Raw genomic sequence first — 27952 nt, forward strand, 5'->3', positions numbered from 1 at the left:
ATTGGAGGAGCTTCCCAACAGCAACTGTCCTCTCTCTGGTATACAAATAATATCTCCCAGAGACAAAAGCAAAACACATGACTCTCAAGCCTCCGTTTCCACACTTCTCGAGCAGTGAATACAAACCAGGACATAGTTCATCGCTTCCCCTCTGACACACCATGAATACAAAAACCTTTGAGGTCGAATCGAGCCTTGACGCTCCGACAGTTGAAGAGAAGGAGGGCAAAGCGTCGGCCACTCATCATCTCGGTGAGGTCGAGCCTGCTCCTGCCCATCACAGCCTCGTCGCCCCCGACGGTGGACAGGCCACCGTGACGCTCAAAGTCAGTCTTTTTGCTCCCAAATGCTGTCTGATCCAACGTGCGACCTAACATTGCCAGACTTGGATAGCAATATGGATTCTCAGTGCGTCCTTTGGGATTTCCTTTTGGCCCGTCCCAACGACCGGCGCCATGGGACAGGCTCTTGCGACCAAGTTCGGAGACGTCCAAAGCGCTCCATGGATTGTCCCAGCATATACTGTGTCGATTGCCATCTCCCAGATGCTCTGCGGAGGCAACTCGGATGTGAGTGATTTTCTCCTTGTCCATCTACTTTTTCCTGTGAAAAGGCCAAAAACAAAAGCATTAACTTCTCTTCAAACCTCGGACAGCTGTTCGGCCGTCGTTGGTTCTTGATCGGCGGCAATATCATTTGCTTGATCGGCTACATTGTGGCTGCCACTGCCAATACGACAAAACAGCTTGTAGCGGCCATGGTGTTACTTGGATTCGGTGGAGGTCTCTGTGGTTCGTGTTCCTCCTCCAGACAAAAATCAGTCTCGACACAATCTTTTCTGACAGTTTTTGAGGCAGAGGTCGCCATGTGGGCGATCCCCGAGCTTCTCCCCAATAAATGGCGCCACATCGGGGTCGTTATCGCAGACACGTGTGTGTTTTTTGCCGTGGTCGTTGGTCCCATCGTCGGACGTATTGTCATCGACGACGGTGGTAATACTTGGCGATGGGTGTACATCGCTGGTGCAATCGCGACCTGTGGCTCCGGTCTAGGTCTTTACTGGTGCTACTTCCCGCCGGCTCATCCGCGTGGAGTGCCCTTCTGGGAGGCCATTCACGGCATGGACTGGGTGGGCATGTTCCTTTTCACCGCTGGGTTTGCCATCACCATGTGTAGGTTTTTTTTTTTTTTTTGGCTCTCTTGTCCGTCCTGACTCCAAGTTTTCTGTAAAACTCTGACTCTATACCAGCGGGCATCATCAACACGACTTACATCGACGCCTCCAACGTCCGTGTCATCGCCACTCTTTGTGTTGGATTTGGCGTCATGATCCTCTTTGGCCTCTGGGAGCAGTTTGGAACCATAACATACCCGCTCTGTCCCACCCATGTCTTTACCAGAAACCACGGGAGGACTTTTACTGCGCCCTTTGTCGTGAGTGATTCCCGTCTCATGAGTAACTCCCATTGCTTGCTAACCAGGAACCCCTTTCTTTTTGGGTGGCAGGTGGGCATTGTCCTCGGAATGGTTTACTACGCTATTAACGTGAGTTTTGATCCTTCCCAGCCTTTTTCCCCCCAGCGCTGCTGACAGGCAAAAATCAGATCATTTATCCAACGTGCATCAACGTCTTTTACGTCGGAGCGGACACTCCGAGAAGTGAACAGCTGGCGCTCACTCTTCCCGGAAACCTGGGTCTAACGTTTGGCGGAGTCTTGCTGGTCATCTTTGGCGAGCGGCTTCGCCACTTCCGACTTCAGCTCAATGTGACTTTGGCTGGGACAGTCCTCTTTGGTGGCCTCATCGCTGTCGTGACGCCCGACAACAAGGGCACCATCATCGCCTTTACATTCCTGGAACAGATGTTTTACGGCTGGTCGGTGTACCTGTGCTACACGTACGTGCAACAAGGGGTTGACCAGATCGAGCTGGGCATTGCCGGCGGCCTCTGCGGCGTCATGAGGTTTGTCGGAGGCTCCCTCGCTCAGGCCATTTATACGACTGTCCTGGTCAACAAACAGGGATCCGAGGCACGGAAACTGATCCCTCAGGCTGCTCTCGCGGCCGGACTTCCTCCATCCAGCCTCGACGCCTTCATGGCGGCCTTTCCGACCAACACAACACAACTGGGTCAGATCACGGGGGTGGATACCGCGGTGCTGGCCGCGGCTGGGGAGGCATTCCAGCTCTCATATGCGCACGCGCTCAAGATCCTTGCTCTGGTGTCAGTCGCGTTCGGCGGCCTGGCAATTGCGGTGTGTGTGACGGTGGAAAACATCGACCCGAAGATGAATGACCAGATTGAGGTGTTTCTCGAGAACGACAAGCTGGCGGACAAGAATGTGTACCACTGATCAATCTGTTCCGTTTCGCCCGCACGGCGGCAGAATCGCAGTATCATAGTCGTCCCACCCCATGAACGTCTCACATGGTTCTGGTTCAATCTGCTGCCCCTAAATAATACGCCATTATGCGGATTTTCATTGCTGTTTGAGTTTCCCTCTCTTTGGAGCCTTTCCTCCTTTCCTAAAAAGGGGACTTGACATTCTCGGCTCCCCAGCCCATTGTGCTGTCTTAGCGAAGATGCCGAAAAAAAGAGGGCCGCGTAGAACCAAGACCCTAGATACCAGGCCACCAGCAAACGAAAACCTTGACTTCGTACCCATTCGCGGATATCGTCTCCCATCCGACTAACTGGCCTTTTGCTTGACGACGGATTCGCAGGGGCATCGTGGTCATGTACTTTGCCGACATGGCGCGAGAAAAGTGGCGGGTAGAAGAGTGTTGTATTTGATAGCATACTAACCGGCGACTGAGCCTTGATCCCATTGTCCCCTCTTATATGCTGCGAAGCCGGTTCTTGATCTTTGGGAGTCAATAGTGTCCACGTTTCGTTGTTCGGCTCTCGCTCCATCAATCATTTGTCGACTTTCAGAAATATCTTTGATAACCATTTTTTGCGAAACTTGGACGAAAGAATGCATCCTATCACGGCAAACATCAACCTCATACCAGGGAAATATGACGAGGTGCGTAAAAATCAATCCGTGGTGCCGATACTTTGTCGTCTCGTCGCTTGACCAATCTCACAATTTGGGACCAGTGGTTCGCGCATTATGAAGAGATGGGCAAATACGTCTGGGAGAAGGAACCAGTGACCCAGTCGTACTATTTTCTCGTGCCTGTCGAATACAAGGACAAGCCGTCACAGTCACCGTTCATCTGGGCGTTTGAGGCCTACGACCACTTTTCCGACATTGAGGAGACGCACATGGCGTCACCGGAGATGAAGGCTTTCATCCCCAAGATCTTCAGCGTCATGACCACGGGCCTGGACATTTGGCATTACAGCCACGTGGGCGGGTTCCTTGACAAGGCCGAGTCGTCCGGGTCGCGACCTGCTGCTGCTGCTGCTGCCGGCTTCGTCCGCGACACCAGAATCAGGGCACACCCGGGACACGCGGAGGAACTGCTCGAGCGGCTGCAGGGCCAGGCGACGAGGGTGCAGAAGGAGGAGCCCGCGACGTTCACATATTTCCTCATGCGGGGGATGGACAACAAGGACGAGTTCCGCGTGCTCGAGCGCTACGAGGACCGCGCGGCCTGGGAGGTGCACAATGGTAATCAGGCGCTGATCGACTTCTTCTTTGCGTCCAAGAATCTCATCGCGGGGGTCGAGGGGACCAGTTATGTCGAGACGGGGTATGGCTGGCTCCATAGGTGAAGCACATAATCATACAATTTACATTATCAAAGTGGATTCTTCAAAGACAGGCCTGGTGGGCCCCAGAGTGATATGACATGACGGGTTGAACGGTGGAAGACATGCCATAAGGAATTTACACCTGCGTTGAACTCGTCTCCATCCAGCTCGCCAATCCGCGTCTCTCGCCTGTTGAAGCTTGTCTCGCGCGTCTCTCTCCGCTACACCCGTGTTTTCAGATCCTCGGCTACCATTTGAAAAATACCTTGAACAGCCATCCGTGTTTGTTTTCTTTCCTATTCCACATCCTAAATCCCAAATACCATCGAGCGGGGTCTTCTCGACGAGCGGAGCAGAGGATTGTGCTCTCCCTGTCCCTCCACGTCGAATCGAAGACTTGGAGTAAAACACTGCTTTCTCCATCCATGTATCGAACAACTGACATTCTCGTACCTAGAAACCTAGAAAAGGGTAAACATGGGTCCTCATCATCCCCGCACCTTGCGTCGTTGCGCTGCGACCCAGTCGGCCGGCAGTGCGGCCCTCGTACTCTGTCAGACTCATTTGTTACCCCGCATGGGACATGTACCGACGGCAAGTATTAATATCACGAAAAGTGAGTTCAATGGAGGTGAGTGAGGACAGGTCTTGTCTGATACTCGTTACCGGGATATATCTTGCTAAAACAAAATCAATCTATTCGAGAAGAAAAGAAGAGATTGGCCGACTGAGTCTGAGTCCTCGCTACAAACCTCACTTCCTCCATCACTTATAAATCAAATACTTGTCGAGACGAAATCAGTGGTAGTGGGCAAAAATGATCTACGAACTCCGTGTCTACACCACGATCCCTGGCCGGTTGCCCAACCTGCTGGCGCGGTTCGAGAACCACACGCTCAGGATCTGGGAGAAGCACGGCATCAGGCAATTGGGTTTCTGGTAAGTACCCTCCCCTTTGTTTCTTTCCAATGGTCTGGCTCTGGCTCTGGCTCTGTTCCCCATCAACCGAAGAGTCCTGATGTCCCTGACCATCGGGAAACTGATTCTCGCCGACAGGACAACCCTCGTCGGCCCCGACGCCAACGACCTCACGTACATGCTGGCCTGGGAGTCGCTGGCCGAGCGCGAACAGAAATGGAACGCCTTCTTCAACGACCCCGAGTGGATCGAGGCCCGGGCCAACAGCGAAAAGGACGGCGCCATCAACGCCAAAGTCGCCAGCAGTTTCTTGGTCCCGACAAAGTTTTCGGCCATCCAGTGATTTAATTTTTCTCTCACACTTATTTCGGGGGATGTAGTGAGTTGTTTTCGGGTGAGGTGGATTGGATAAAGGAATGGGTTTCAGTGGTGTGGGGTGGGGACGAGATGTGCTCGAGGATGAGTCGAGGGTGGAGATGGGGGATGGGAGATGGTAGATAGATATGACCAGAAAGCCGTCGAGATTTCTCTTTTGACAGGACAACGAAGGAATGAATTACTAAGGTATCTATATAGGTAGCCATTCGCAGTACCCTGCGCCCCCTTTTGTTTTTCCCCCATATCGTGGCCCGATATTCCGTGTTCCATATTTTTCGTAGTTCAGGACCATGGCGGACTATTTACTAACCCGGCGTTTTCTCGTTTGATCGACTTGACGCTGTCGGCAACTTCGTTCTTGTCACCCATCGTTAGAGTAGGGATATGTATACCGACGAGCGTGATAGCGTCTTTGCCTGTCTGCATCTCTCCCCCTACCTCCCACTTCCCCTGTCACACTTGCTCTAATGTGTCCAATGTGTCCAATGCGTGTGTAGATGTGATCTAGCCTGCCGTCTGCTCCTCTACCTCCCCCCTCCCCTCTCCTCGTATGTCTGTGCGTGTGTTCTCGTCACAACTCATCATGCCGCACGGTCATCCTCTCTACCGCCTCCTTGACATCTCTCGGCCAGTACGTCTGAATGCCCCCACCGCCCCATTTCGTCGCGGGCAGGTCCTGTCTCTTCTCCCAAATGGCCGAGGAGGGCAACTGATCCCGCATCTTCTCGCTGACTTCGTCCACTTTATCCATGATCCGCATCAGATTCCCGCCCATGACGCCCTTCATCTCCTCGGGTGTCCAGCCCCGGGAGAGAAGCTCCGCGACCTGTTTGCCACGTATGATGTGTTAGTAGATATTTGAGACCAATAATCTTTGAAATTTTTGAAAAGTGGGGGCCAAGGGGACTTACGATGTTGGGGTACTTGCTGGCGTCTTCCAGGCCGTCGACCGAGATGTACATGCCGTCAAAGTCGGAGGCGATTCCCACGCGGTTCCGCCCGACGATGCCGGCGATGTGCTCAATGTGATCGGCGACGCGGGAGACGTTGGCGCCCGGGTTCGGCCCGATGAACGGCGGGAAGAAGATGGACTGGATCACCCCGTCCTTCTGTCCCGGTCCGTCGCCGATCAGGCGCAGGATGTCGTCGGGGACGTTGCGCGGGTGGTCCCACAGAGCGCGGGCGCCCGCGTGCGTCCACACCACCGGCGCCTCGGACAGGGCGATCACTTGTCTCATGGTCGCGTCCGACGTGTGCGCCAGGTCGACCAGGATGCCCACGCGGTTCAGTTCGCGCACGAGCTCCTCGCCCAGCGGCGACAGGGCATTGCCCTCGTGGACCGGGTCGATGGGCGTGCCCGGGCCGGCCGACGACGCGAACGCGCTGTGGCAGGTATGTGTCAGGGTCAAGTAGCGGACGCCCAGCTGGGCAAAGATGCGCAGCGCCCCGAGCGAGTTGCCCAGAACGTGGGTGCCCTCCATGCCGATGAGCGAGGCGATCTTGCCGGCGCGGAACGCGTCCCACACCTCGGCCGTCGACCGCGCGTACTGCAGATCGGCCGGGTGTCGGGCGATCATATTCTGGATGATGTCGAGCATCTCCATCGCGTCACGCAGGTGGTTCGTCGGTGTGTTGAAGTCGCTCCCCGGGTCTTCCTCTGTCACGTCGTAGCACGGCGCCCACACCGTCCAGAACGCTCCGCCGAGTCGGCCCTGCCGCATCCGGGGGATGTCGACGTGGCCTGGGAACGAGCCGTTGAGTTGGGGGATGGCATCGAGCGGTCGTCGATCTGCAAAGTAGGTGGGTATAGGTCAGTACGGCTGTCTTCAAAAGACCAGTGTATTCTCACAACAATAGTGGACAACAAGAAGAAACTTGACAATTGAACACGAAGAGGGAATAAATCCATCCACTTACTCAAACTCCTGATAATCTGCGGCAGATCAATGTGCGTGTCCAACAACGGACTCTCTTCCATCAACTTGACAGCCTGCTCTAGGAAGCCATCCGCGCTGCTCTGTGCGAGGGAGGTGGCCAAGAGGGGAATGACCGAGAGGACTCTGGCGAGGTGCATCTTGAGTGTCACTTTTTCCCACCTTTTTGCTATCTGCTGTACTAGCAGAGACGAAGTGTTGTACCGAGTAGACCTGTGATCAAACCCTAAAGCATTCAGTTCACCACGAAGGAGAATCTTATACCAACGAAGTTTTGTGAACGTACGAGGTACGAGGTAGTAGTCAAAACAAGGCCGCTCGTGTCCTCAATACACCGTCCGTATGTTGGTCCGTCTGCAGTCACTCAATATATGGGTAGGTAGGTAGATAGATAAATATATCAATCGGCCACATATCCGTCGACTTTTCCTACGGCCTTTCTCTCCTCACCTCGTTTGACTGATCAATGATATTCTCATGGTGGAGGTGATCTGCGTTCCAGCGCGGAGTAGGCCGTTGACGCCTAGAAAGAGTGACTAACAAAGCGGCCAATCGGTACCCGACACCCGTGCCGTTCAATGTCGAATCCCTGAATCCCTTGGGGAGCGCAGGTGGATTCTCTTACCTAGTTGTACGATCCCGAGGACACATTGTACAAAGCACAAGGAATTGCTGAGTCACAAACGGACGAAATTTGGAGCGTCTTGTTGTTTTTGTGGTCAATTGACTTCACACATGTCACCTATCTCTGCTGTTGATCTCTTTGAACAGGTGTTCCTATCTGTATAGACACTTGGTATTTGTGAATGCATGATGGGGACTGATATCTCGCCGTAAGTTAGTCTTTGAGCTTCTTGAAGGTGGTATTTCGGCTTTGAAGTATTTCATCCGTCAAGACCCGGGTTCGATGGCCGACCTTGTTCTACTGACGCCCCCGCCATGAATGTCGCTGCTCTCTCAAACTCTGCACCATCTCACAATGTGAATCTCCTTCTGGTGGTCTATTGTCCCTTATAGTCTCCTGGATCTGGTCTTGCACAACTCGTCAACCCTGGACTTCCGTTGAACCAGGATGACTGCGAATCGCCCATGTCGCTACATCTCGACAACTAAACGAGTCAGCCTCGTCTCGCGTGACTGGATCGCGTCAAATACTGACCAAGAGTGTCGTGGATGCCCTTTTCGTGCTGTTCCCTCTGCCGTTTACGCCTCAATGCCGTGTACTGTCATTGTAAGTTAGCATGTCTCGTCATCTTCTCACTTGGGAAATATACCTCATGCAGATTCCTTGGCTCGTATTTGGCCGGGTTACTCTCCGACGTACAAGCCGGCATGACCTATGATTTCATCAACATCGTGCAATGACCATGTAACTCTCACTTACCGGAACTGAAGCGTCCATGTTGAAGCTGAAGAAGAAGGGAATCGAGTAGCGTTCGACCCCCGAAGCGTTGCGGACACGGTGGACGGTGGACACGAATGTGTCGTTGGAGATTCTCTGCAGAAAGTCTCCTACGTTGACAACAAAGGTGCCACGAATGGGCTTTGCGGGGACATAGATCCCGTTCTTGTTGAGGATCTCAAGGCCGCCTACCATGTCTTGGTTCAGGATGGTAAATGCTGTGGATTGTCAGTGTCTGCAGTGTGTCTAAACGCTAGAGAAGCAAGTTGTTGAAAACATGTCATACTTTCAAAATCGCTGTGTGCACCGAGACCATCCAGGTCTGTCGAACCGGGTGCCCTGGGCGGATAATATTGCAGAATGATGGACACAAAGGGCGCCGTGACGATCGAGTCGAAATAATTCTCATCCGCACCAAGGCCCAGGGCAAATGTCCGCAACAACGCACGGGCGAGTGAGATCAGTGCAGCTTGGTATTGTAGCAGTGTGGTCTTGAACTCGGGGAGCTGTGCCGGCCACTGGTTGTGGATTCCAATGCATTGGTCGCGCTGTTCTGGGGTCAGGGACGGCGGCTGTGGGTCGTTGTCAGGTTCGTAACTGTAGAGAAATGATCCTTTCTTGACTGCAGAGAACGTTATTGAATATATATATTCACCTCATCGGAAGGTAGGATCTCGGGGCGAGACATCTCACCTGCTTCGCCATCTGGGGTTTTGGTGTAGTGAATCTCATATCCCCGCAATGTAGGTGACTTGTATACGTCCTGCTCCTTCTTCACGGCAAGAGGCTGGGCGTGGTACTGGCGGGAAAGTTCAAACACCTTGTCAATCAGTTCTTGCGGTATCCCGTGGTTTTTGATATACATGAAGCCGACAGTCTTGCACACGTTGGCAATCTCCTTGGCTGCGAGCAGACGCTCTTCGTATTTGTCACTGAAGATGCTGCCGACGTCGACCAGCGGAATCTCGTCAAATGTTTCGACAGCTTCTTCGCCACGGAGGACCTTTCGCCGATTGTTCATCGTCCCATCGCGGAAGAAGTATTCATACTCCGGTGCCACTTGTGAACTCGTCGTCACGGTGGTAGACATTGTGATTTTGTTTCTTGGCTGACGCTGTGATCTTGTCGTTACTGAGTATTGTCTGAGTTGCTTGTTCTGGGCTTGTACGAATATATGCACACCTTTCAATATGAGGAGTTGTGTTGGAGGGTATATCCGATATTCACCCTCGCGGCGGACATTCGCGGTCTGGGGACACAGCTGCTACAAGGTCAAAGGGGATGATAACGAGGGTGCTTGGTGCTGGCTGCCTGTTGAAGGATCTACAGTGGTTTTTCCAGAACAAGTTGTATGATTGACCTGAACAAGTGATTGGGAATCCTTTAAGCCCTGTATCACGTATCGAAAGATACACTTGGTTAGCACCTTGTCAAGCCAGCGGCCACATCCGCGCGGGAGATAATCGTCCGCAGGAGTGATGATAAGGCGGCTTCATCCTGGACCCAAGGGTCCAAGCACTGCTCTACGACATATTTGACGCCTCAAGACATCGTCCTTGATCACCCACCTCTAGGAAGGCTGAGTCCGGGTCGCGAACGAGGAGAGGGGAAATTGACATGGTTGGCTTAAGTGAAGTGGGACACAAATGCATGGCCATGACACTCCGTGGAGTGAAGTACATAGAGTCAACTGACAATCTTCAAACTGCGTGTTGAAAGATGCAGGTGCAGGTGCAGTGGTTGAAGACCCGAGCACAGAAGAACCACCTCCTACTTTGACCCTGTCCCGCATACCCAATCAAGTATCAGCCAATCATTCCCCGCCGCAGAACAAAAATCCGACCGTCCGTGAAGACCTGGATTTCTTCACTCTTGATTGGCCGCCACTGGCGGCCTGGGGAAATGTGAAGTCGAACAAAATAGCGGATCCCCAGGCTCAGTCTCATCCTGACTGCAGGGTTTGACTTGTTTCCTCCACATGTCCAGCAATCCGAACAATACGAGGCACACGGCGAATACTGCCCAGGACCTGAACTGCTTTGCGCGCATATCGAATGTCAGCCATTTCTTCCCGGCACTCGAAAGACCGATCAAATCGCGAATCATCTGTCCCCTACTTGGCTACTGGCCCCGCCTTTTTTTGTAGGAGTCGTGACTTCTACCCAAAAAAAAGTGGGATCCGCGCCCCGAATCTCAGCCTGATTGCCTGACAGGGTTTCTCGCGGAGGGGAAAGTCTGGAAAATTTTCTCTGCTCTTATACGTTGGAAGCATTTAGGGACATTCAATGGAACTCCCTATTGGTTCTGATAATGGTGCTGCCGCGGTCAGCTCGATTCTCAGTCTGTGAGATGACTTGGACCAATACGAAAGGTGCAACGACGCGGACGATGGTCTGGGATTGGATGAAACGGTCAGACGGTACGTATCAGAGCGGTACCCGGTCCAGAGCGAGAGAGCCGGAGAGCCAGAGAGCTTCGCTATGCCATGCTCAACTGCCCAATGACGATTTGGTTTTGGGGGTTTTTAGTCGGGTGGTTCTACAGAGTATTTGAGGCCGATTGGTTGTTTTCCTGAACGCGTCTCTATTGGATGATTGATGCAACTCTGGAATTGGATGCATACCTGGCCCCTTTCTACTGGTCGTTTTATTGGGCGCTTCCAGCTGCTCCGTACCTAGGTACAGTGCCAAGTTAGCGAGTTTTCAATGGTTTCTATTGGATGTTTGTTTCACACAGTTTCCTAACACCTTTGCTACGAGTTTGCTACGGCTTTGCTACGGCTTTGCTACGGCTTTGCTACGACTTTGCTACTTCATTTCGACACATTTGCAGTCCCCCTTGTAGCCCTAACCCTTTAGCGACCATTTTGAAAATCTTGTCGTCACTCATTTGCTGCTCTCCCGCTGCATTTCTATTGGCTGCGTACGACCTGGCGTTTTACTGGTTAAGAGAGCACGAATCATTGGAGGGGAAACACGGAGTTGGGCAAAGAAGGAGAAAACATGTCCTTGTAACCGCAACGTGGAGAGTCTGTGGTTTGGCAGTAGGCAGAGTCGCCGGTGTATTAAAAGCACCTTGATCTTCCTGGTGGAGGATAATTCTTCAACTTGCGTATTTTCTCATCCTCAAAGGTCTAGATATGTTTCTTCATTGACTGTCCGACCGAGTAGCGTTTTGCAAGATACAAAGACCCATAGCTGCCTTGCACCAGATCGATAGAGGGTGGGCGACCTCACGCATCGAAGTATTCCTTCAACTTTTGCCACTGCTACTTTTGACACGGCGCAACCAAGAAAAGCAAATCGTGCACGATGCCAAACTTGAACAGCGCGGATGACGTGACGACACCTCTCTCGGGCTCTCTTCGTCGCCAGGGCAAGGAACACAGCCGGGATCAAAGACGATCGACTGGACAAAGTATAACCTTCCGATTTACCTGTTAGCAAGCTGACTATACTCCAGCCCGTGACCGCAACACCGCAACTTTCCCGCATCGTCGTTCCCAGACGAGGGGCAAACGCAATGCGAACGAGTTACGGTGCACGCAGTGTACCGCGTCTGGCAAGAGCTGCGACGGCGTGAAACCTGTGTGTGGTAGGTGCCTCAGACACCAGGGCAGCTGCGCATGGCCTGAGGATGTTGTCTCTGCAAGAGGGTCGCTCAATGCTGCGAGGTCGGAGATAAGTGGAGAGAGTTCGCGTCGCAGCTTTTCTGGTGGAAAGAGCACGGCCGAAATTCAACGAGAGATTCGAGGAGGATCCATGCCGAAGAACCTCAGCGGAGGCCAAGACCAGCAGCAACCCATGCCAAATCTGACCATGCCACCGAATCTTTCAGTTGATCGACATATGCCAGAGAGCCTCCCGGAAGCAATGCGTCTCGAACAAATCCGACAAAGAGTCCTTCAGAGCACCAGAGCTTATCTAGGCACCGATCCCCGCTTGCACGAGAATGCACAGGAGCCACGAGGTGAGGCTGACGAGAGACAGGTGTGATATAATTGGAAGGAGAAGAGCTGGCATTAAAGGCGCTCAATTATGAACGAAGAAGGCAGAGTATTTGATAGCGAAGGACATGCAGAGCCAGGTTGGATTGGAGAAGTCCAAGGCTTCATCAGACTTGATAAAGCAGGAAAAACGTATTTCTAGGTTATGACATCGATGTTTGCTTCTGATTTGGTGAATCGTTCAGTAGGACCCATTTACACTGTTGAGTAGAGTGCCGGTCATTTCGTTTGACTTCGGGGCAGGGTCGTTCTCAAATGGTATCTGCGCAATCGCATTTCGAGTATTGCAGCCGCTGCGGAAACGGCGTGACACTTCGAGGCTAGTTTTCGTCGAGAACGTTTCGACAGATTAGTGGCCCAGTCCTCAGTGGGGAGAGAACCCCATCAAAACACCGTCCCCTGCGTTTTAAACTGCAAAGGAACCATCGAGGTTGCCGTCGGCGGAAAGCCAGCGACAGACCAAGGACCGTCGAATTCGTTGGAGGTCGCCACGTCCGGATCTGGATAGTACCACGCCGCAATGGCGATGATGATATACACAATCTATCCAATAACATCATAATCAGCGTGGGAAATCTTCCGAGCCGACCTAAAGAGCCACTAGGCAAGGTCACGGAGCGAGAACTTACCACCAACAGAGTGCCCTCGAGATAATTGCTTTCTTTATCCCTGAGGAAATTGCCAACTACCAAAATCGACAGCACGAGCAGGACAATCATAAAGATCTCAAAGTTGAGATCCATCGGTTTCCCCAGCGCCCAGCCCACAATGACCACCAGTGGCCCGTTGAACAGCGCCGTCTGGATACTCGGTCCGAGACAGTGGTACAGGGCGAAATTCATCTGGCCATCCCATGCCTCGTCGACCGCAGTCAGATGCTCAGCCGCCTTTTCGACCAGTGGAAGGAGAATGAGACCGAGGAATTGATCAGGCACACCAGAGTGCACGATTGTTTCGATCTGCTCCACGAGAAAGACGGCAAGGAGCGTGATCAACGTCAGAGACACGACTATGGCGACGACGCATTCGGTAAATGTCAGCTTCTCTTTGGCCAGGTCGTGGGTCCGGTCCTCGTCGTTGATCTCGTCTGCCTCGAGGATCTCATCAAAGATGCTGTGCTGGCTCCGCGCATTGAAGACGATGTAGGCGGCGAAAGCGATCATGAGGATGATACTCGTGGCTTGGCTCATCTTCAACACGTCGTATTGCAGCTTGTGTTCCGTGAAACCACTGTGCGGGCGCGTCTCGCCTTTCAGAGCAGAGTAGAATGCACTCGGAATGAGGAGACCAAAGCCGGCGACAAGCAACAGACCAGACCCCACCTCGGAGACGACCGCGTGGAAGGTCTGTGTCTGTCGACGAATGCCGCCAAAGAAGAAACACAGACCCAGACAGAGGAGCAAGTTGGTCAGAATAGAGCCAAGGATCGCGGCCTGGATGACGGGTATGAGGTTGCCCTCTTCTGCGGAGCTGTCATCGCCAGATCCTTCAGGGTTCTTATGTTTAGCGATCAGGATGATGAACAGCACAATCTCCACGATACTCCCTAACGCAGTCTCAATCAAGATTCCCGCAACTTTAGGCATTTTCCGTGCAAGCTCTTGACCCGCAAACCCCAAGAGGTTTGCTGCAGGGACCATGCCGATGTAGCTCGCCGCGAAGATCCATTTGTCGAGCGTGGTCGAGTGGTGCCCGGGCAGATAGTGGAGGATTATGGCAAACGGGACAAAAGGCCACAGAATATTGACAGCCATGGAGACTTGGGATGATGACCGCCATAATATACGCAGGAATGACCAGAAGTGGATCCCGCTCCGGCCAGATTCTCCTTCATGGTGGATTGTCAAGAGGCCTCCTGGGCCACTGTGGGGAGAGTCATGGTTGTTGCTGTGAGGTTTAGACGGCGAGTCTGCCGAATCAATAGCTTGGTGAGCCGTGTTTGAGGCGCTTGAAGCTTCGACGCTCATGATGGTCGAATCTCAGACACTGTCAAGGCGAAATGCGGTGAGGAGTGACTGCAATCCGATGGGATGAGAGGACAAGTCTCGAAGTCTTTAGCTGTGAGCTGTGCCTGCCTCAATTTGTCAACTCTTTTGATAATTCAAGGGCTTAGCTTCACAGAACAAAGATGAAGAGTCCTTTGCAAACAATATGAAAAGAAAACGAGAGTCAATATTAACCTTCCAGGAGGTTGGGAGCGGGGTTGAGGCTTGGTTCTTGGCCCGGCTTGGGATTCTTTGTGCAACGACGTAAGAAGCCATTGGTTGGGGGGGAATACGAGCGACGCATCTGGGCTGATATTCCATCTTCTGAAAAGTGAGTGTAGTCTGTTTAACAATCAGTCAGTGAGGAATGAATGCTCCTCGATATTGGGTGACACCCACAAGGCTGCACTAGGCCAGCTAGGATAGGAGGGGGAACAAGGCGTAAGGCTGAGACCGGGAAACAGCCGGAAGATCTTCATCACATCATTGAAACTATTTGCTTCTGGTGCTTCTGTTCACTTATAAAACTACATTGGGCACGTGCAGGGTCGGAAGAGCGCCCAGCATGCTCCTTGAACCAGCCAGTTGATCACCAGACTCCACCTGGTCCTCTTCCCGGACGTTCCGATGCTTCCGTAAGTCAAGTTTTCCACCCCGCCTAGGTGCCGCCCCCAATCAAGCCTGCTTGAGCCTTGAATCCTCTTTAACGCCGATCAACTTGCGTCTCTCCAGGATCTCGCCTCCACACATAATGTCATCATATTTGTGAAACACTCGACACAGTCGTGTGTCGACACCACATAGAAAACAGTGTTACGTCTTTTTCGACGCTGTAAGGCCTCGATACCTGTCTCCCTTTACGAGGAGGGCACCTCCAAGAATTTGTGGACATTGTCCATACTTCAGTTGTGGGAAGGATGGAGAGATCCTTCCGAACACGACTCAGGTAGTTGAAGTTGCACCTTTCCATCCATGGATGGAAAGAACAATGCGTTCAGGGCTTGTATGGGCTGCCGAGGATGTTAGAATTGGGGCTCTTTGCCTAGCTTGGATTCACAAGTGCATACTTTGAGTTGAAAGCCATCTGCTCTCGGGAGCTCATGCCAGTACGAGCACGCTCATTGATCAAGATGGTCTTGTCCACCTCATCCCGCATGCGAGCCGTGTGGGACTTTGGACCATAGGTGTCGAGATGCTGGTAGTAGAGCCACATGATGATGCAACTGCTATCTGTTAGGGTCTTCTTCTCACGGAAAGTCTTCAAGCCACTCACCTAGCCACTGTTGCACATAGGCCAAGCCACAGGAACACGGTAGAGGCGATGGCCCTACCATTGTGTCGGTAGACCAACGGAGGATTGATCCTCTCGCGAGCAATCTCTTCCGCATCTTGTGAGTCGGCCGAAATCCACGAGTTGCCGGTTGCTACAATGACCGTGAAGGCTAGGGCATCGGCAATGGTGCACAACGTCACGAAGACTGCACTGAGTCTCCAAGCCCATCGAATGTTCCTGGGTTCAAAGCGCTCGGGGAAGAAGAGATCGAAGAAGAACCCGGCGCCAAAGACGGTGGCGACGGCGATACCGCAAAAGATATTGTATGAGGCGATGCCGACGAAGTCGTCGTTGTGAACGGATGCTGAGGAGTGTAGACTCTCAATCCTCGACTGTTGCTTCACATAGTCTAGCACCCGTGATGTCAGACATGTCGTCGCTCAAGGTGAGAGTTGAAAATGCTTACCGGTCAAAGCGGCTGTGCCTATCGATTCAGATACAACCATGCATATCATGGCGAGCTGATAGATGATAAACTTGGTCCGTCTCATATGATAGTCCTTGTTCTTCCACATATAGTCGCTCCCAAACTTCTTCCAATGAATGTCTTTCAAGTCGAGTCCCCATATTACTGGTGCCATGGCTGGTGTGTGAAAATATGGTGGTGTGACAGGGTTCTATGAGAGGCACGTGCTCCAATACTTGATGTTGAGTATTCTTCTCCTTGTTACCGGTCGATGCTTGTTCTGAATCTTGCGAGCTTTGCCAAGGCAAATGTACTGTGCTTGATCGAAGATATAACGAGTACAAGAGGACAAGATCTTGGGAAGTCGGAAATCTGGTAATAAGAACCTTGAGATGGGAGGCCGGACGAGTGATTAAAAGAGACTTGAGGGCTGGTTACCAATCCACATAAGCAACAGTCACCGACACGATCAGCCTTGACCAACCCCCTCTTTCCCTCCATCTTCCTCGGACGAGTCGTACGTAGGGACGGTTTTTTACTCGCTCGGGCAAAGCAGCTTCGTGCATTCGGAAGAGGTCTTGAGGCCGAAGGGTGCTAGAGACCGGGCCCGGCTGATCCGCCTACAAGTCCCTCGAAGGGCAAGGTGGGGGGCATCGTTCGCGAACAGGAGTAAAGTATTTGGTTTAGGTCAGCCTGATGCTTGTCAGTGAGATGGTCCAGATGGTCCAGTCTGGGTCCGAGAGCCACAGTTGATTCCTGGTAAAGGGTCAAAACTGTGTAATGCTGTAGTAAAGCGGCCTCGTCATGGGCTGGCGGGAGAGCGGCCGGTCCACAGTGACACACTTACTTTGTTACGAGAGCCTGCGGTGTTTTGAACGAGCAGGACACTGAGTGGCCACACTGGTCCATGCACACTCAAACATGACGTACGAGGCATAAGAAGGCGGGATTGTTCGGCTTTGGTTTGGGGGAGGGGGGCGAAATAATAATTAATGGGCGCACCCAAATGGACTCCACAGAGAGAAAGGGGCCAAGCCTTGATGAGTGCCACTGACTGGCATGGTTTTCCCTCAATTCGAGAGCCATACAAGTACAAGTATCACTACATATCCTTGCCCCATTCTCCCCATTAGAAACAACCCTCCAGTGTTTCCTGTGGTTCTGTGGGGGATGCGGTCGCTTGACTGTGCATTGAACGTGACCCTTTGCGCGAAAAGAGTCTTGACTCATTTGAAGCTCGAAGCTTGATAATCCCAGCACTTGAACTCAAACATCCCTGATCATCGTTAACCTTGTGGATTGTTTACATTGACATGTGGAAACGGCGTTGGAAGGCCGTTGAGATCAAACCTACTTGTTCAGGTAGGTACATATGTAACCATTTGCGCGATTCCACCTTCTCAGATGACCTGTTGCCATCCTCGGTCACCGACCCAATCAGCCCATTGATGTCATCGTTAGGCAGGTTTTTTGGCTGCTCGTGATACAAATACCCCGCCACCGGCACCCACCAGTCTAAACCTGCCTGCGAGGCACAGTATGTGCCTACAAGTACCTCGCACCTCGTACTCACTTCTTGCCTCGAGGCATTGACAGTGTCTCTGCTCCTGACCGTATTCCCGAGCGATGAGGAAGTGGCAATGTCTCGTAAGATCATACGGCCGCCCTCAGGCCCAACCCTCCAGCCAACGAGAGAGACGATGAACCTCTCAATGACGAATGAGTTTCAGAAGGCCTTGTATGCTTACCAAAGACTCGAGGGACTTCCCACAATAGGGATGGTTCAGGCAGTTCCCTAAAGGTAAAGCACAAGTAAGTGGTCAGCCACCCAAACCCGGCTTGCGGAGTCGTTTATTTCCCGTCCTCCACGCCCGCCACGCCATGTGTTGCATACCTGGAAGAGTCAAATAATGTCTCATGATTACCTATCCGTGTTGCCATTGATAGGATGAACTCGCCGTGGCTGCGACTCGCTTCCTTGTTTGCGGTATACAAGCACAAGTATTCTTGTTTAAGCACTGCATATCTCCCCGAAATCCTCTGGCACTTATTCATAATTGTGCAGAACAGAACATGCCTGTGAATTGTTGAATCACAGCGAAGCTTGCTTTTATGCAATCCTACATATAGTCCATGACCACGACTAACTCGGCTCCAGATCCACTTAACAATCCACTTGCCGGAGGTCTTTGGTTCACGGCAGGAGGTTGAATGGAGCCACTTAATAGGTGATCCAGTTTTTGTGGAAAGAAAAAAACGAGACTGAGAATAGTATTTGGACTCACGATAAGAATTCACTTGTCTACAGGCACTTGGGTCAGGAGTTGATTATGGCTTATGACCGAATGTGATCAGACGTTCCTAATCCTGTGGTACCAGTGCTTCCTGATGAGGTAAAGATGCCCATGGAACTTTAAGGCTCTGTCGGTTGTCCCAGGTACATTTCCCATGGTAAACACCTAACCAGTATTTGTGCAATGGATGACTGTGTAGACGCGCATGCCGCCTTTCCAGTTTGCGAGATGGAGCTTTGGCGCTTTTGCCGTTTTGGCGAATGATAAAGGAGCGGATGCACCAATACCACATCGTCTGAATGGCACAGAGATGTTCGTAGAGTGGGCAAGGCCAGCGTTGCTGTACGTGGGTTTTGAATTTGTCCCTTTGTTGTCTCCAGGCCGATCCAGAGACCCACCATCTGGTGGTCATTGCTTTCCGTTGTTTAGTTCTCGGTAGGTCCTTACAATCGTGTCAGTACTGTCAAATGTCCTATACACTTGATCGTTTGTGCCCATCTCTTCAGGCATTTGAACCATGAAAGCACCTTGAGTGCTGTATAATCAACTCCTCAGTGTGAAAATCGCAGTGGACGGAGATTGATGGCCTTGACATGAAGGTGTTTCCACGCGATCATGTAGAATGGATCCACACAGCCTTTGTTGCAAGACTGATGAATCGACGGAGTAAAAGGCGTAGCATCTTCACCACACCATCAACCAACAGATGCAAGTGTGTAACTCGGAAGCATCTCTAGACGAATTGACTTCGGATAAGTTCCCCTTTCCGTCTTCGGTGTCGCTTCTCTCTCCATGCCAAGCAAAAGTTGGAGAAAATTTTGACCAGCGACTGGCGATTGATTTTCTCAGAAGTCTGGAGAATCTGGCGATAATAGTTGTTCACGAGGTTGATGGTCCATTGTGTCTAATATCGCAGCAGCCATGGGAACGAAGAAACGCAAAGGTGAGAACGAACGAGATCAGGCGCACAAGATCACTGACTGACTCGTGAGTAGAGTCGTCCGGTGCAACTGACCAGCCTCTGAAGAAGAGCAAGCAATCAAAGAGTGCCGACAAAGGTGACGCCTCTAAGGCGGAGCTCAAGGGCAATGAGTCGATCGAGGTCCCATCTGACCACAAGCAAAAGACTCTCCAATCCGACAATGCTGCTGTAACAAAGTCGAAGAAATCCCGCAAGCGCGCATCCGACTTCATGGACGATGGGGAGGCACCGGTGCCAGTAGATACCGCAAATGAAGTTGAGGGACAAAATGGTACTGAGGAAGCTGCTGAGCCGGCGAAGAAAAAGTCAAAGAAAAACAAGAAGAACAAAACCAGCCACAATGGGGAGACACTCACTGCTGATGGTGTCAATGGTGTGATTGAACATACTGGGGCGGAGAATTTGGAGACTGCAACTTTGCACAAACCAGTCTCTACTTCGATGCAGGCCGAGGCAGAGCGCACCGTCGACCATGAGCTTGAAGAAGGGTTTGGCGGCTTTGCAAGCGAGGATGAGCAGGAAGATGCTGGCGAGGTCGAAGCCGATGACAATGCGGCTGCTATATTGGCTGGGTTTGACAGTGATACAGAGGACAAACAAGATGAAGGATTTGACTTTGGGACAACTCCTCCTTTGCCCAAATACAAGAAGACTCAGAAGAAGCTGGAGAAAGCAAAAGCAAAAGGCAACGACGATGGTCCTGGAACTGTCTATGTCGGCCGCATTCCTCACGGCTTTTATGAGAAAGAGATGAGAGCCTACTTTTCTCAATTTGGCGACATCACCCGGCTACGCTTGTCACGAAACAAACGCACTGGGGCGTCGAAACACTTTGCCTTTATCGAATTCGCTTCAAACGAGGTTGCGAAGATTGTGGCAGAGACCATGGACAACTACCTGATGTTTGGCCACATCCTCAAATGCAAATATGCTGAGCCAGGCTCCCTACACCCTGACGTCTGGAAGGGGGCAGATAAAAAGTACCGGAGGATTCCTCACGAGAAACTGGAACGGGAGCGTCTGGCCGCACCCAAGACTGAAGAGCAGTGGCAGAAAAAGATCGACAAGGAGCAGCGCAAACGGGACAAGAAGGCAAAGAAGATGAAAGCCATTGGACTAGACATGCCATCGTCCACTCTGACGGCGCCTTCAGCGGCGTTAAGCCAAAAGCTAGCCAGCCAGGCTGAATCGAAACAAATTGAGAACGGGCAAAATGGTCCTAGCCCAGCTCTTGAAGCCCCAAGTGATTTGGCCAAAGACACACCTGCAGTGGAAGAAGGCAAAAAATCCAAGAAGGACAAGAAGGACAAGACGGAAAAGAAAGAAAAAAAGGAAAAGAAGGAAAAGAAAAGCAAGGCTGGCAAAGAGACTGATGCCGCTATTGCCTTGACTTCCACGTCAGCCGATCTGCCGACGGAGGGGGAAGCCCAGGGCACTTCGACCGACGTGACAGACAATCATGCAGAGACCGTTTCAAAGGAAATGTCCAAGGCCGAGAAAAAAGCATTGAAGAAGGCAAAGAAAGCAGCCAAAGAGCCTACCACCGCCGCTGAGCCTGCCGAGGTTGAAGAAGAGGCTGGAGAGTCTGCCCATGTTCCTGCCGAAGATGGCGTGGCAGCCACCAAAGAAGAGCTCTCAGCTGACTTCATCTCATTTGGACAATTCGACGAAGGCGAGGCCAAACCGGAAGCCAGTTCGAGCCCAGCCGGCGGGAACAAGTTGAAACCTTGGAAGGTCAAGAAACCCAAGAAAGAACGCAAGAATCTTGTCAAAGCTCGAGGCCCGAAGTCAAACCTAGTCTCCACCAAGCCGAAGCCAGACCCCAATGCTACGGGCAAGATTCCCGGTCTTCCACTTCTAGGGAAGGCCAAGTACGACAAGGCTGCGCGCCAAGCGCATAAGGAGCTGAAGAAGAAACTTCTTGCTGAGCGCGCGGCCAAGGACGGAAGAGGTCGCGGTAGAGCCGGTACCCAAGGTTAGGAGCATTCGAGTCGAGGTCATCCTCAACACAAACCAAACAAATGCAACGAAAAACAGGATAGTCTTTGGATCAGCCAGGACGATTAGGAGACAGAAAAATCGATCAAACTGACAAGGACCGAGGTCAAATGCCGCGAGTGTCAGAATCTGAGAAGGCGCCACTGGTTTACAGGGCATCAGAAGCGTGCCAGTGTGAAACATGCTGTCAAATCGGCAAAGAGAGAACCATCGCCTCCCTTTCCACATCACGGAAGCACTAAGATTATCTTTAATAAGTAAATGCGGCTGCAACCGGTGGGCGGGAACGGTTTCTGGAGGAGTCGATGACTTCACGAGGTGTAGAGTATCAGGTGGGTGGGTGCCCCAAACCGATTTGTGGCGGATGTCCAGTCTGGTTGGCCATTTTCAGCGGGAAAAGTTTGATAATGCTATGTGTTACGGCATCGGGTCTTTCTGGAAGATCCTTGCAGGCGAACTGACTGGTGGGACGGTGGTCGAGAAAAGTTGTCCATGTGAATAGGAATCGCTGCATGGTCTAAAAGGCCAGACAACAAGAGCCACCTTGATCATTCTTTCAACCCAGTGGTCCGGAGGCCTACACTTGGACCACCTCCTACGATTCTCTTCCTCATCTTAGTCTTGCTCGATGTTTAGCGCTTCTATGCTATCCTTGACCTTATCGAACCCTCGTTCCCCCTTCATTCCACGCCCGTCACATCCGCCCAGCCCGTCAAACACCGTCCCCAGCATTTCTCGACACACCCACCGCACAGTCCTCGTATGTAAACTACCCGTCTCTTCTTTGTTCTTGCCTCGATCTCCTCCCACGTCAACGCTCGACGCGCCGTCCGCAAGAGTCTGGAAAACAACCAACTGATCCTCTGCAAATTCATCCACGCAGCTTCTACGCTCACACTCCCTAGCGAAGGCGCGGACAACGGTGCCGACGGCCTCGTCGACCATGCGCTGCCGTTCTGTGTCGTTGGTCACCTTGCGGCCTGGCCCGAGGTAGTCTCTCCCCAGGGCGTAGCGTCGGAGGTGTGTGCGACCAGGAGGATGTAGAGGCGTCGTTCGTCAGAGGAGTCTGCGGAGGAAGTATGCAATTCGATAGGGAGAGATGGCGATGAGAAGGTCGGAATGGCGCGTAGGGCCGTGACGAGCTGGGTTTCAACCAGTGAATGCGTCTTGGGGGAGCCGGCCAGGATGGTCATCGACACGGAGCTTATGGTACTGGGGCGTGGTGAGGCGATCCAGAAAGGGGCGAGGACGAAACCCGCGTCGTCACCTTCGTCGACTTCGTCTTCTCTGAGCTTGCCTTTTGGTTTTCCCATCACACCACCGCCCTCTGGCTTCGCCATCATATTGTCCTTACCAGACTTCTCGGGGTGGAACACGGAAATCTCAACCTCTCCAATTTCTGCAGCGCCCGTCGTCCACCCCCGCCTAATGACCTGGACTTCAACCCTGGGGAGCCCGATTCGCTCGCATAAAGGGAGGAGCACCTGCTGAATGTATTCGCTGGATGGGGACTTGGGCACGTTTGTCCCACCTTTGAGACGGATGCGGAAGGCCGGTGATGCTTCTGATCCTCTGTGACTGCGCGTGTGGAGCGTCGAAAAGACAATGTACGGGAAAATGGCCTGCCAGATGAGCCAGACGCTGCCGGGATTCTTCAGCTCAATCACGTCCGCGTCCTCCGCGGCCCCTGCCGCAGTCCACGGCCGGTCTCTCTTCCGCCGCGCAGGCTTGAACGTCAGTTCCTGGCTCCCAATCTCGCCCCCTTCGACCTCCGCGCCGCATTCGCGGGCCAACCAGATCAACGCTGCCAAATGGCTCTCCTTGAGCCCACCACCAGGCTTCTTTGGTTTCGTTGCAGCCACCGCCGGACCCCGCGGGGAGATACTTCCTCGGTCACTTCCGTCTCCACCGCCGCTGCTGTGGTTAAAACTTCCCTGATGGCTACTTCTTCGACCGTTCTTGTGCGCACGCTTGTGGTGCCAGTTCCCTCCCCCTCCCCGTCCGGCGCGGATGTTGTAGATGTGCACGGGAACGGCGCAGATGGCTGCGATGGAGAGAGCCACACGGACGAGTTGGCCGCCGCCTTCGAGGGTGGATCCGTCGAGGGCGAGCATTTTCTGTTTCAATGATCAGAATCAGAGGAGAATGGGTCGACCTTGGTCCCGACGAATAATGCTGACTGCTACTCTGGACGATGGGTTGGCGGTTATGTTGGTTACAAAGTGTGCGAGTGTGTGTAAAAGGGACAGCCTTGCCAACAACTATTATCGAGTACAGTTCCGACCTGGCTGAGCATGAGATTGACAAGAAAGGAGCCCGAGTGAGTGCGAGTCCAGATTAGGTGGTTTCCCATACACCGCCCCCATCTCATCCTGATCCTGACTCTTAGATGCCAGATGCTCAGCCTCGTGGCTTTTGGCCCCCCCGTACTACCTAGAAACTACGAGGCACTAAAGCTTTAGCAAGGCACTAGGCACCCGGACCGCACCGCCTTACATCGCAAGAGGTAATTACTGGGGCATCTCATGCATATTTGAGTCATCTCTAGTCATATACTCTGTAGTGTTTCAGTGTTTGACACGAGGCAGGCTTCCGCCTTCCCACCTCGACTCCATTTCCTCTCTCCGGTGATCACCATGATATACAAGAGACGCCGGTATTTGTCTTTTCGGATGAGCTCCTCGATTCTGTCATACCAACATGGCCGATGCGCAGCCGCAATGTCGGCTGATGAATCTTCCGGTGGATGTCCATCAGATGATCGTAAAGTCATTGGACCTACCAGATATTTTATTTCCTCCTGCATACCGACAAGAGCGCATCAATGGTATTCCGACGGGCGAGAATAATTTCGACGACCAGCATGCAAAGTACTATGGCACTGATCGCAACAATAAGGACCACCCAGGCGCCTACGCCCTTTTGCATTGGAGCTCGACTTGCCGCTTCTATCGACGGCATTTTGAAGCTCGCATTCTTCGCCATGTCGTGCTTCGAACTCATCTGAAGTCGATCGAATCAATAGAAACTCTCTCTCGGACACCACGATGGCGACATGTAAAGAATTTGGTCGTATGCAATACCCTTGCGACATTGAGTCAAAGCGCCAGAGACGCGTACACGGAACGGTCTCGTGATATTGAATACGAAGACGACGACGTCTTGTCACACTGGCCCGAATTTCCGCTGACACGTCTCTCTGCGCTCCTATCGAACCTGCCGCCCAACTTGGAGGCGCTCACCCTCGATTTCCCCTGGCACTGGATCGACATGGTGGACAGCTGCATGGAATTCAGTGCTACCGGGGATTTTGGGCGCATGATCCTTGTTATTCTACGCGGAATATGCCAGAACAACCTCGCAGCCAAGGCCAGTTTCACACTCAGACTGGTCAATCTTCCAAAAGGAAGCACAGAGTGCACCCCCCAAGGGTGCCATGGTCTGAAGAGTCTACTTAATTGTGTGACAGACTGCCAGATCTCATTGGCTCATTGGAACAATGGAGCAGGCTGGGAGCAGAACAGGGTCATGGACATGGAGAGCTTCACCAGAAGCCTGGGGCCAACTTTTATCCAGCACTTGACAAATGTCGAAACACTCGAGCTTCGGGCCAATTATTCTTGCCCTATCGGTCTGGCTCCGGGATGTGGTCATCTCGGTCTGTAAAAAATAAATCACTCTGTCAAAAACATTATCGTTTGCATCAAGCTGGCTGACCCCCTTCTTCGAGCAGATTTTCCCCAGCTCTCTCATGGTCTTCGGTTCCATCACCTTCGAAAGCTCACACTCGACCACTTCTTCATCGACGATCCGCTGATGGCATTCGTGACCTTGCAAAGTCCGAATCTGGAGCATTTGACGCTGCTCAGCTGTGGTGCCAGCGGCCCCAATACATCGTCCGAAGTGGCCGATCCGCCGACATGGGCCGAATTCTTCACGCGCCTCAATACAGGTGCCACGAACCTCCGGTCCCTGTCACTGCGACATACATACCCCAACAGCGGTTTGCTTGACATGGACACACAGGGCGAAAAGTCCGACGACATCAAATTAGCCCATGCTGCACTGGAACACCAGGCCTCGCAGCAGCATATTACCAGCGCAAGGGATTGGGCGCGTCGGAAACAGGTCCTGCCCCACCACATCCTCGATGATAAATATGGCATCTTGTTCGACGACCAAGACGAGAACGCGGCGCGCTTCTTGCAGGGCGACGACCACCGTGCTCTGTTGGCGTTGTGGGATGCCATGGAGTCAAGAGGCGGCGAGGGCGTCATCTACCTCCCTCCCTCCCTCACCCCTCCACTAGATGGATCATCCGAGGTATCATTCTGCGATACTTTTCTTTGTCTCTCTCTCTGCACTGATATCGAACCTTGGTCGCTGACTTGACCTTTCTGAAATCCAGTTGACTGACTGACCGCCTTTGAACAAGGTGTAGTTAACAGTCTTGCTTCCCCTCCCACTACAAGCTGTTGTTCCCTCAAGATAGTGCGGGTAACGGAGATTGAGCTTAGGGTTTCTCTCCGTTTCAAGGACACAAGATGTCCGGGTCCGAGTACCAGGCAGACAGACGCTTGAGGCTCATTGGGGGACACCGGCACTGGATAGAAATGTTCGTACAATATTCTCTTATATCACCGATATCGTTACACAGGTTTACAAAGTACAAGGGCCGAGAATATACAAGTATCGACAGAACTCCATAGACTTTCACGTCCTCCTTCAGGTGGCGATGGTAAAGACCTGGCTGGGATCGTCGCTGCAAGTCACCTGGTCAAGTCTGCCCGTCGCGTCCGCCGCTAGACACACCGACCCGGCGCCATTCTCCGGTTGGAGTCTCAGACTGGTCTCGCCCGCGGTAAAGGTGAAGAGCTGGCTGTTGGTGACTTGGCCACCGCCATCCGCGCGTCCGCCACAACTGAACATGATCACCGTGTCCCCGGCAGCTCTGCGGGGGTCGAAGTTCAAACATCCCTGCGTCAGGGTGCTGACGATCAAGGCCGAGTTCGGCTGGTCATTGTGCACGCCCGCGGTGATGATGTCGAAGCTCTGGTTGGGGCTACCGTCGCACGGCTGCAGCACGATCGGGATCAGGTTCTCGCGGAAGTCGCCTGCCGTGGGGTCGATGAAGAGGCAGAGCCCCGACGACGATTTGAGCGAGACGGATGAGAAGGCTCGCGTGGCCGTGTCGTCGCGCGGATTCGCCTCTGCGACTGCAGAGGGGTCGAGGACGCCGCCGGCACGAGACACGGAGATTATAGAGGCGGAAGCCGTCGACGTCGCGCTCTCGGCGACGGTAGGTGGCGATGTAGTCGAGACGACGAGCGCTGCTGTGCTTGATATGGCAGACACAGAGACGGTAGACGCAGGGGTGGTAGATGCTGGTGGTGGTGGCGTTGCTCCACACTCGCTCGCCGGTGTCGTCGACGATGTCGCAGCCACATCGGTGGGGGTGGCAGCGTCAACCTCGCGAAAAGTGAAGGATTGATCAGGATCGGCCGTGTTGCAGGCTGCGATGTCGACAACAGCTCCGCTGACGGCCAAGCAGCTTCCAGGTGCATTTTCGGGGGTCAAGGCAAGCGGGCCAGCACCGCCGCTGAAGGGGAACAGCTGCGAGTTTGTCACCTGGCCACCTAACGCACATGGTCAATCGAGGCTCACAGTAACGGTGTGCTTGGAGTTCCAAGACTTACTGCCATCGGCACGACCACCGCAAGAGAACAAAAGAACCTGGTTTCCAGCGGCACGACGAGGGTCGAAGTTGAAGCAAGCCTGCGTCTGTAAGGGTTCAAGCAAGGAGTCAGCCCAAGGTTTGCAGGTGATAACGAGGCTCGACTTGCCAGCGTGCTAACAATCAGCATCGTCCCGGGCTGGTCGTCATGTTTTCCAGCGGTGATGACATCCCATTGCTGTCCAGTGCTACCGTCGCAGGCAGCGACTTGGATCGGGGTCAAGTTGGCACGGAAATCGCCAGACAGCTCGTCGACAAAGAGGCACTGGCCGTCTGAAGTCTATGGCCAGTTTGAGTCAGCCAATCAACATGAAAAGGTCGTTCGCAGGCGACTGTCCAGATGTTGTTGCGAACATACCTTGATCGGAACCCCCGAGAAGGCTCTCGTGGCCGTGTCGTCGCGCTGTTGGGCTTCCTCGAAAGACGCTTGGTCCAGCGAAGTCACAGTGCGTTTCTCGGCGACAGGAAGCGCGGCACTGAACGACGCGCCGCCGAGAAACAAGGTGTAAAGAATGGATCTCATGGCGCTGCTATACACAAAGTTGGGAGTATCGTATACGATTGAATCACCCGATGGCCAATGAAACGAATGGAATGGAAACCCGATCAACAGGTGCTGCAAAGAATGAACGAACGAATGAATGATGTGTGACGAGAGACCGGCTCGAAAATGAATTGAAAGAAAACGAATGAACACGCTTGTCGAACAAGAAAAAGACGACCCTCACATTCACATCGTCCTCTTCATGTTATATACTCGAAAGGTATATTTTCCCCCATGGGAGTATCGAGCACCTGGCCTGACCTGACCTAGCATATCACGCCTATGTACATGGGTGCCAGGGTGCCAAAGGGCCTAGCCTAGGTACTGTATTTACC

General features: G+C 52.8%; 11 protein-coding genes across 11 annotated transcripts; 5 read left to right on the plus strand and 6 right to left on the minus strand.

Annotated features, from left to right (window-relative positions):
* Positions 1-161: 161 nt before the first annotated feature.
* AYO21_02046 (hypothetical protein) lies at positions 162-2354 on the plus strand (the record flags this gene model as incomplete). Its single annotated transcript, XM_022652027.1, has 7 exons — positions 162-326; positions 384-569; positions 656-791; positions 846-1172; positions 1250-1434; positions 1507-1545; positions 1605-2354. 7 exons carry the CDS (start codon positions 162-164, stop codon positions 2352-2354), a joined length of 1788 nt encoding a protein of 595 aa, XP_022515771.1.
* A 770-nt stretch (positions 2355-3124) lies between these two features.
* AYO21_02047 (hypothetical protein) lies at positions 3125-3724 on the plus strand (the record flags this gene model as incomplete). Its single annotated transcript, XM_022652028.1, has 1 exon — positions 3125-3724. The coding sequence occupies one exon, from the start codon at positions 3125-3127 to the stop codon at positions 3722-3724; it is 600 nt and encodes a 199-aa protein (XP_022515772.1).
* A 796-nt stretch (positions 3725-4520) lies between these two features.
* On the plus strand, positions 4521-4964 carry AYO21_02048 (hypothetical protein; the record flags this gene model as incomplete). Its single annotated transcript, XM_022652029.1, has 2 exons — positions 4521-4642; positions 4760-4964. 2 exons carry the CDS (start codon positions 4521-4523, stop codon positions 4962-4964), a joined length of 327 nt encoding a protein of 108 aa, XP_022515773.1.
* Positions 4965-5570: 606 nt separating this feature from the next.
* AYO21_02049 (hypothetical protein) lies at positions 5571-7073 on the minus strand (the record flags this gene model as incomplete). The annotated part of the gene is made up of 3 exons (XM_022652030.1): positions 5571-5825; positions 5911-6788; positions 6917-7073. 3 exons carry the CDS (start codon positions 7071-7073, stop codon positions 5571-5573), a joined length of 1290 nt encoding a protein of 429 aa, XP_022515774.1.
* Positions 7074-8028: 955 nt separating this feature from the next.
* On the minus strand, positions 8029-9425 carry AYO21_02050 (hypothetical protein; the record flags this gene model as incomplete). Its single annotated transcript, XM_022652031.1, has 6 exons — positions 8029-8042; positions 8093-8156; positions 8208-8270; positions 8318-8553; positions 8622-8957; positions 9029-9425. 6 exons carry the CDS (start codon positions 9423-9425, stop codon positions 8029-8031), a joined length of 1110 nt encoding a protein of 369 aa, XP_022515775.1.
* A 3300-nt stretch (positions 9426-12725) lies between these two features.
* AYO21_02051 (calcium/proton exchanger) lies at positions 12726-14308 on the minus strand (the record flags this gene model as incomplete). The annotated part of the gene is made up of 2 exons (XM_022652032.1): positions 12726-12884; positions 12971-14308. 2 exons carry the CDS (start codon positions 14306-14308, stop codon positions 12726-12728), a joined length of 1497 nt encoding a protein of 498 aa, XP_022515776.1.
* Positions 14309-15368: 1060 nt separating this feature from the next.
* On the minus strand, positions 15369-16240 carry AYO21_02052 (hypothetical protein; the record flags this gene model as incomplete). The annotated part of the gene is made up of 3 exons (XM_022652033.1): positions 15369-15549; positions 15600-16008; positions 16066-16240. 3 exons carry the CDS (start codon positions 16238-16240, stop codon positions 15369-15371), a joined length of 765 nt encoding a protein of 254 aa, XP_022515777.1.
* A 3040-nt stretch (positions 16241-19280) lies between these two features.
* On the plus strand, positions 19281-21321 carry AYO21_02053 (hypothetical protein; the record flags this gene model as incomplete). Its single annotated transcript, XM_022652034.1, has 2 exons — positions 19281-19302; positions 19355-21321. 2 exons carry the CDS (start codon positions 19281-19283, stop codon positions 21319-21321), a joined length of 1989 nt encoding a protein of 662 aa, XP_022515778.1.
* Positions 21322-22307: 986 nt separating this feature from the next.
* AYO21_02054 (hypothetical protein) lies at positions 22308-23453 on the minus strand (the record flags this gene model as incomplete). Its single annotated transcript, XM_022652035.1, has 1 exon — positions 22308-23453. The coding sequence occupies one exon, from the start codon at positions 23451-23453 to the stop codon at positions 22308-22310; it is 1146 nt and encodes a 381-aa protein (XP_022515779.1).
* Positions 23454-24039: 586 nt separating this feature from the next.
* AYO21_02055 (hypothetical protein) lies at positions 24040-25731 on the plus strand (the record flags this gene model as incomplete). The annotated part of the gene is made up of 2 exons (XM_022652036.1): positions 24040-24997; positions 25070-25731. 2 exons carry the CDS (start codon positions 24040-24042, stop codon positions 25729-25731), a joined length of 1620 nt encoding a protein of 539 aa, XP_022515780.1.
* Positions 25732-26064: 333 nt separating this feature from the next.
* Positions 26065-27596, minus strand: AYO21_02056 (hypothetical protein; the record flags this gene model as incomplete). Its single annotated transcript, XM_022652037.1, has 4 exons — positions 26065-26975; positions 27036-27120; positions 27195-27353; positions 27432-27596. 4 exons carry the CDS (start codon positions 27594-27596, stop codon positions 26065-26067), a joined length of 1320 nt encoding a protein of 439 aa, XP_022515781.1.
* Positions 27597-27952: the final 356 nt, after the last annotated feature.

Source organism: Fonsecaea monophora (assembly GCF_001642475.1).
Source record: "Fonsecaea monophora strain CBS 269.37 chromosome Unknown Scaff8, whole genome shotgun sequence".
Taxonomy (NCBI): domain Eukaryota; kingdom Fungi; phylum Ascomycota; class Eurotiomycetes; order Chaetothyriales; family Herpotrichiellaceae; genus Fonsecaea; species Fonsecaea monophora.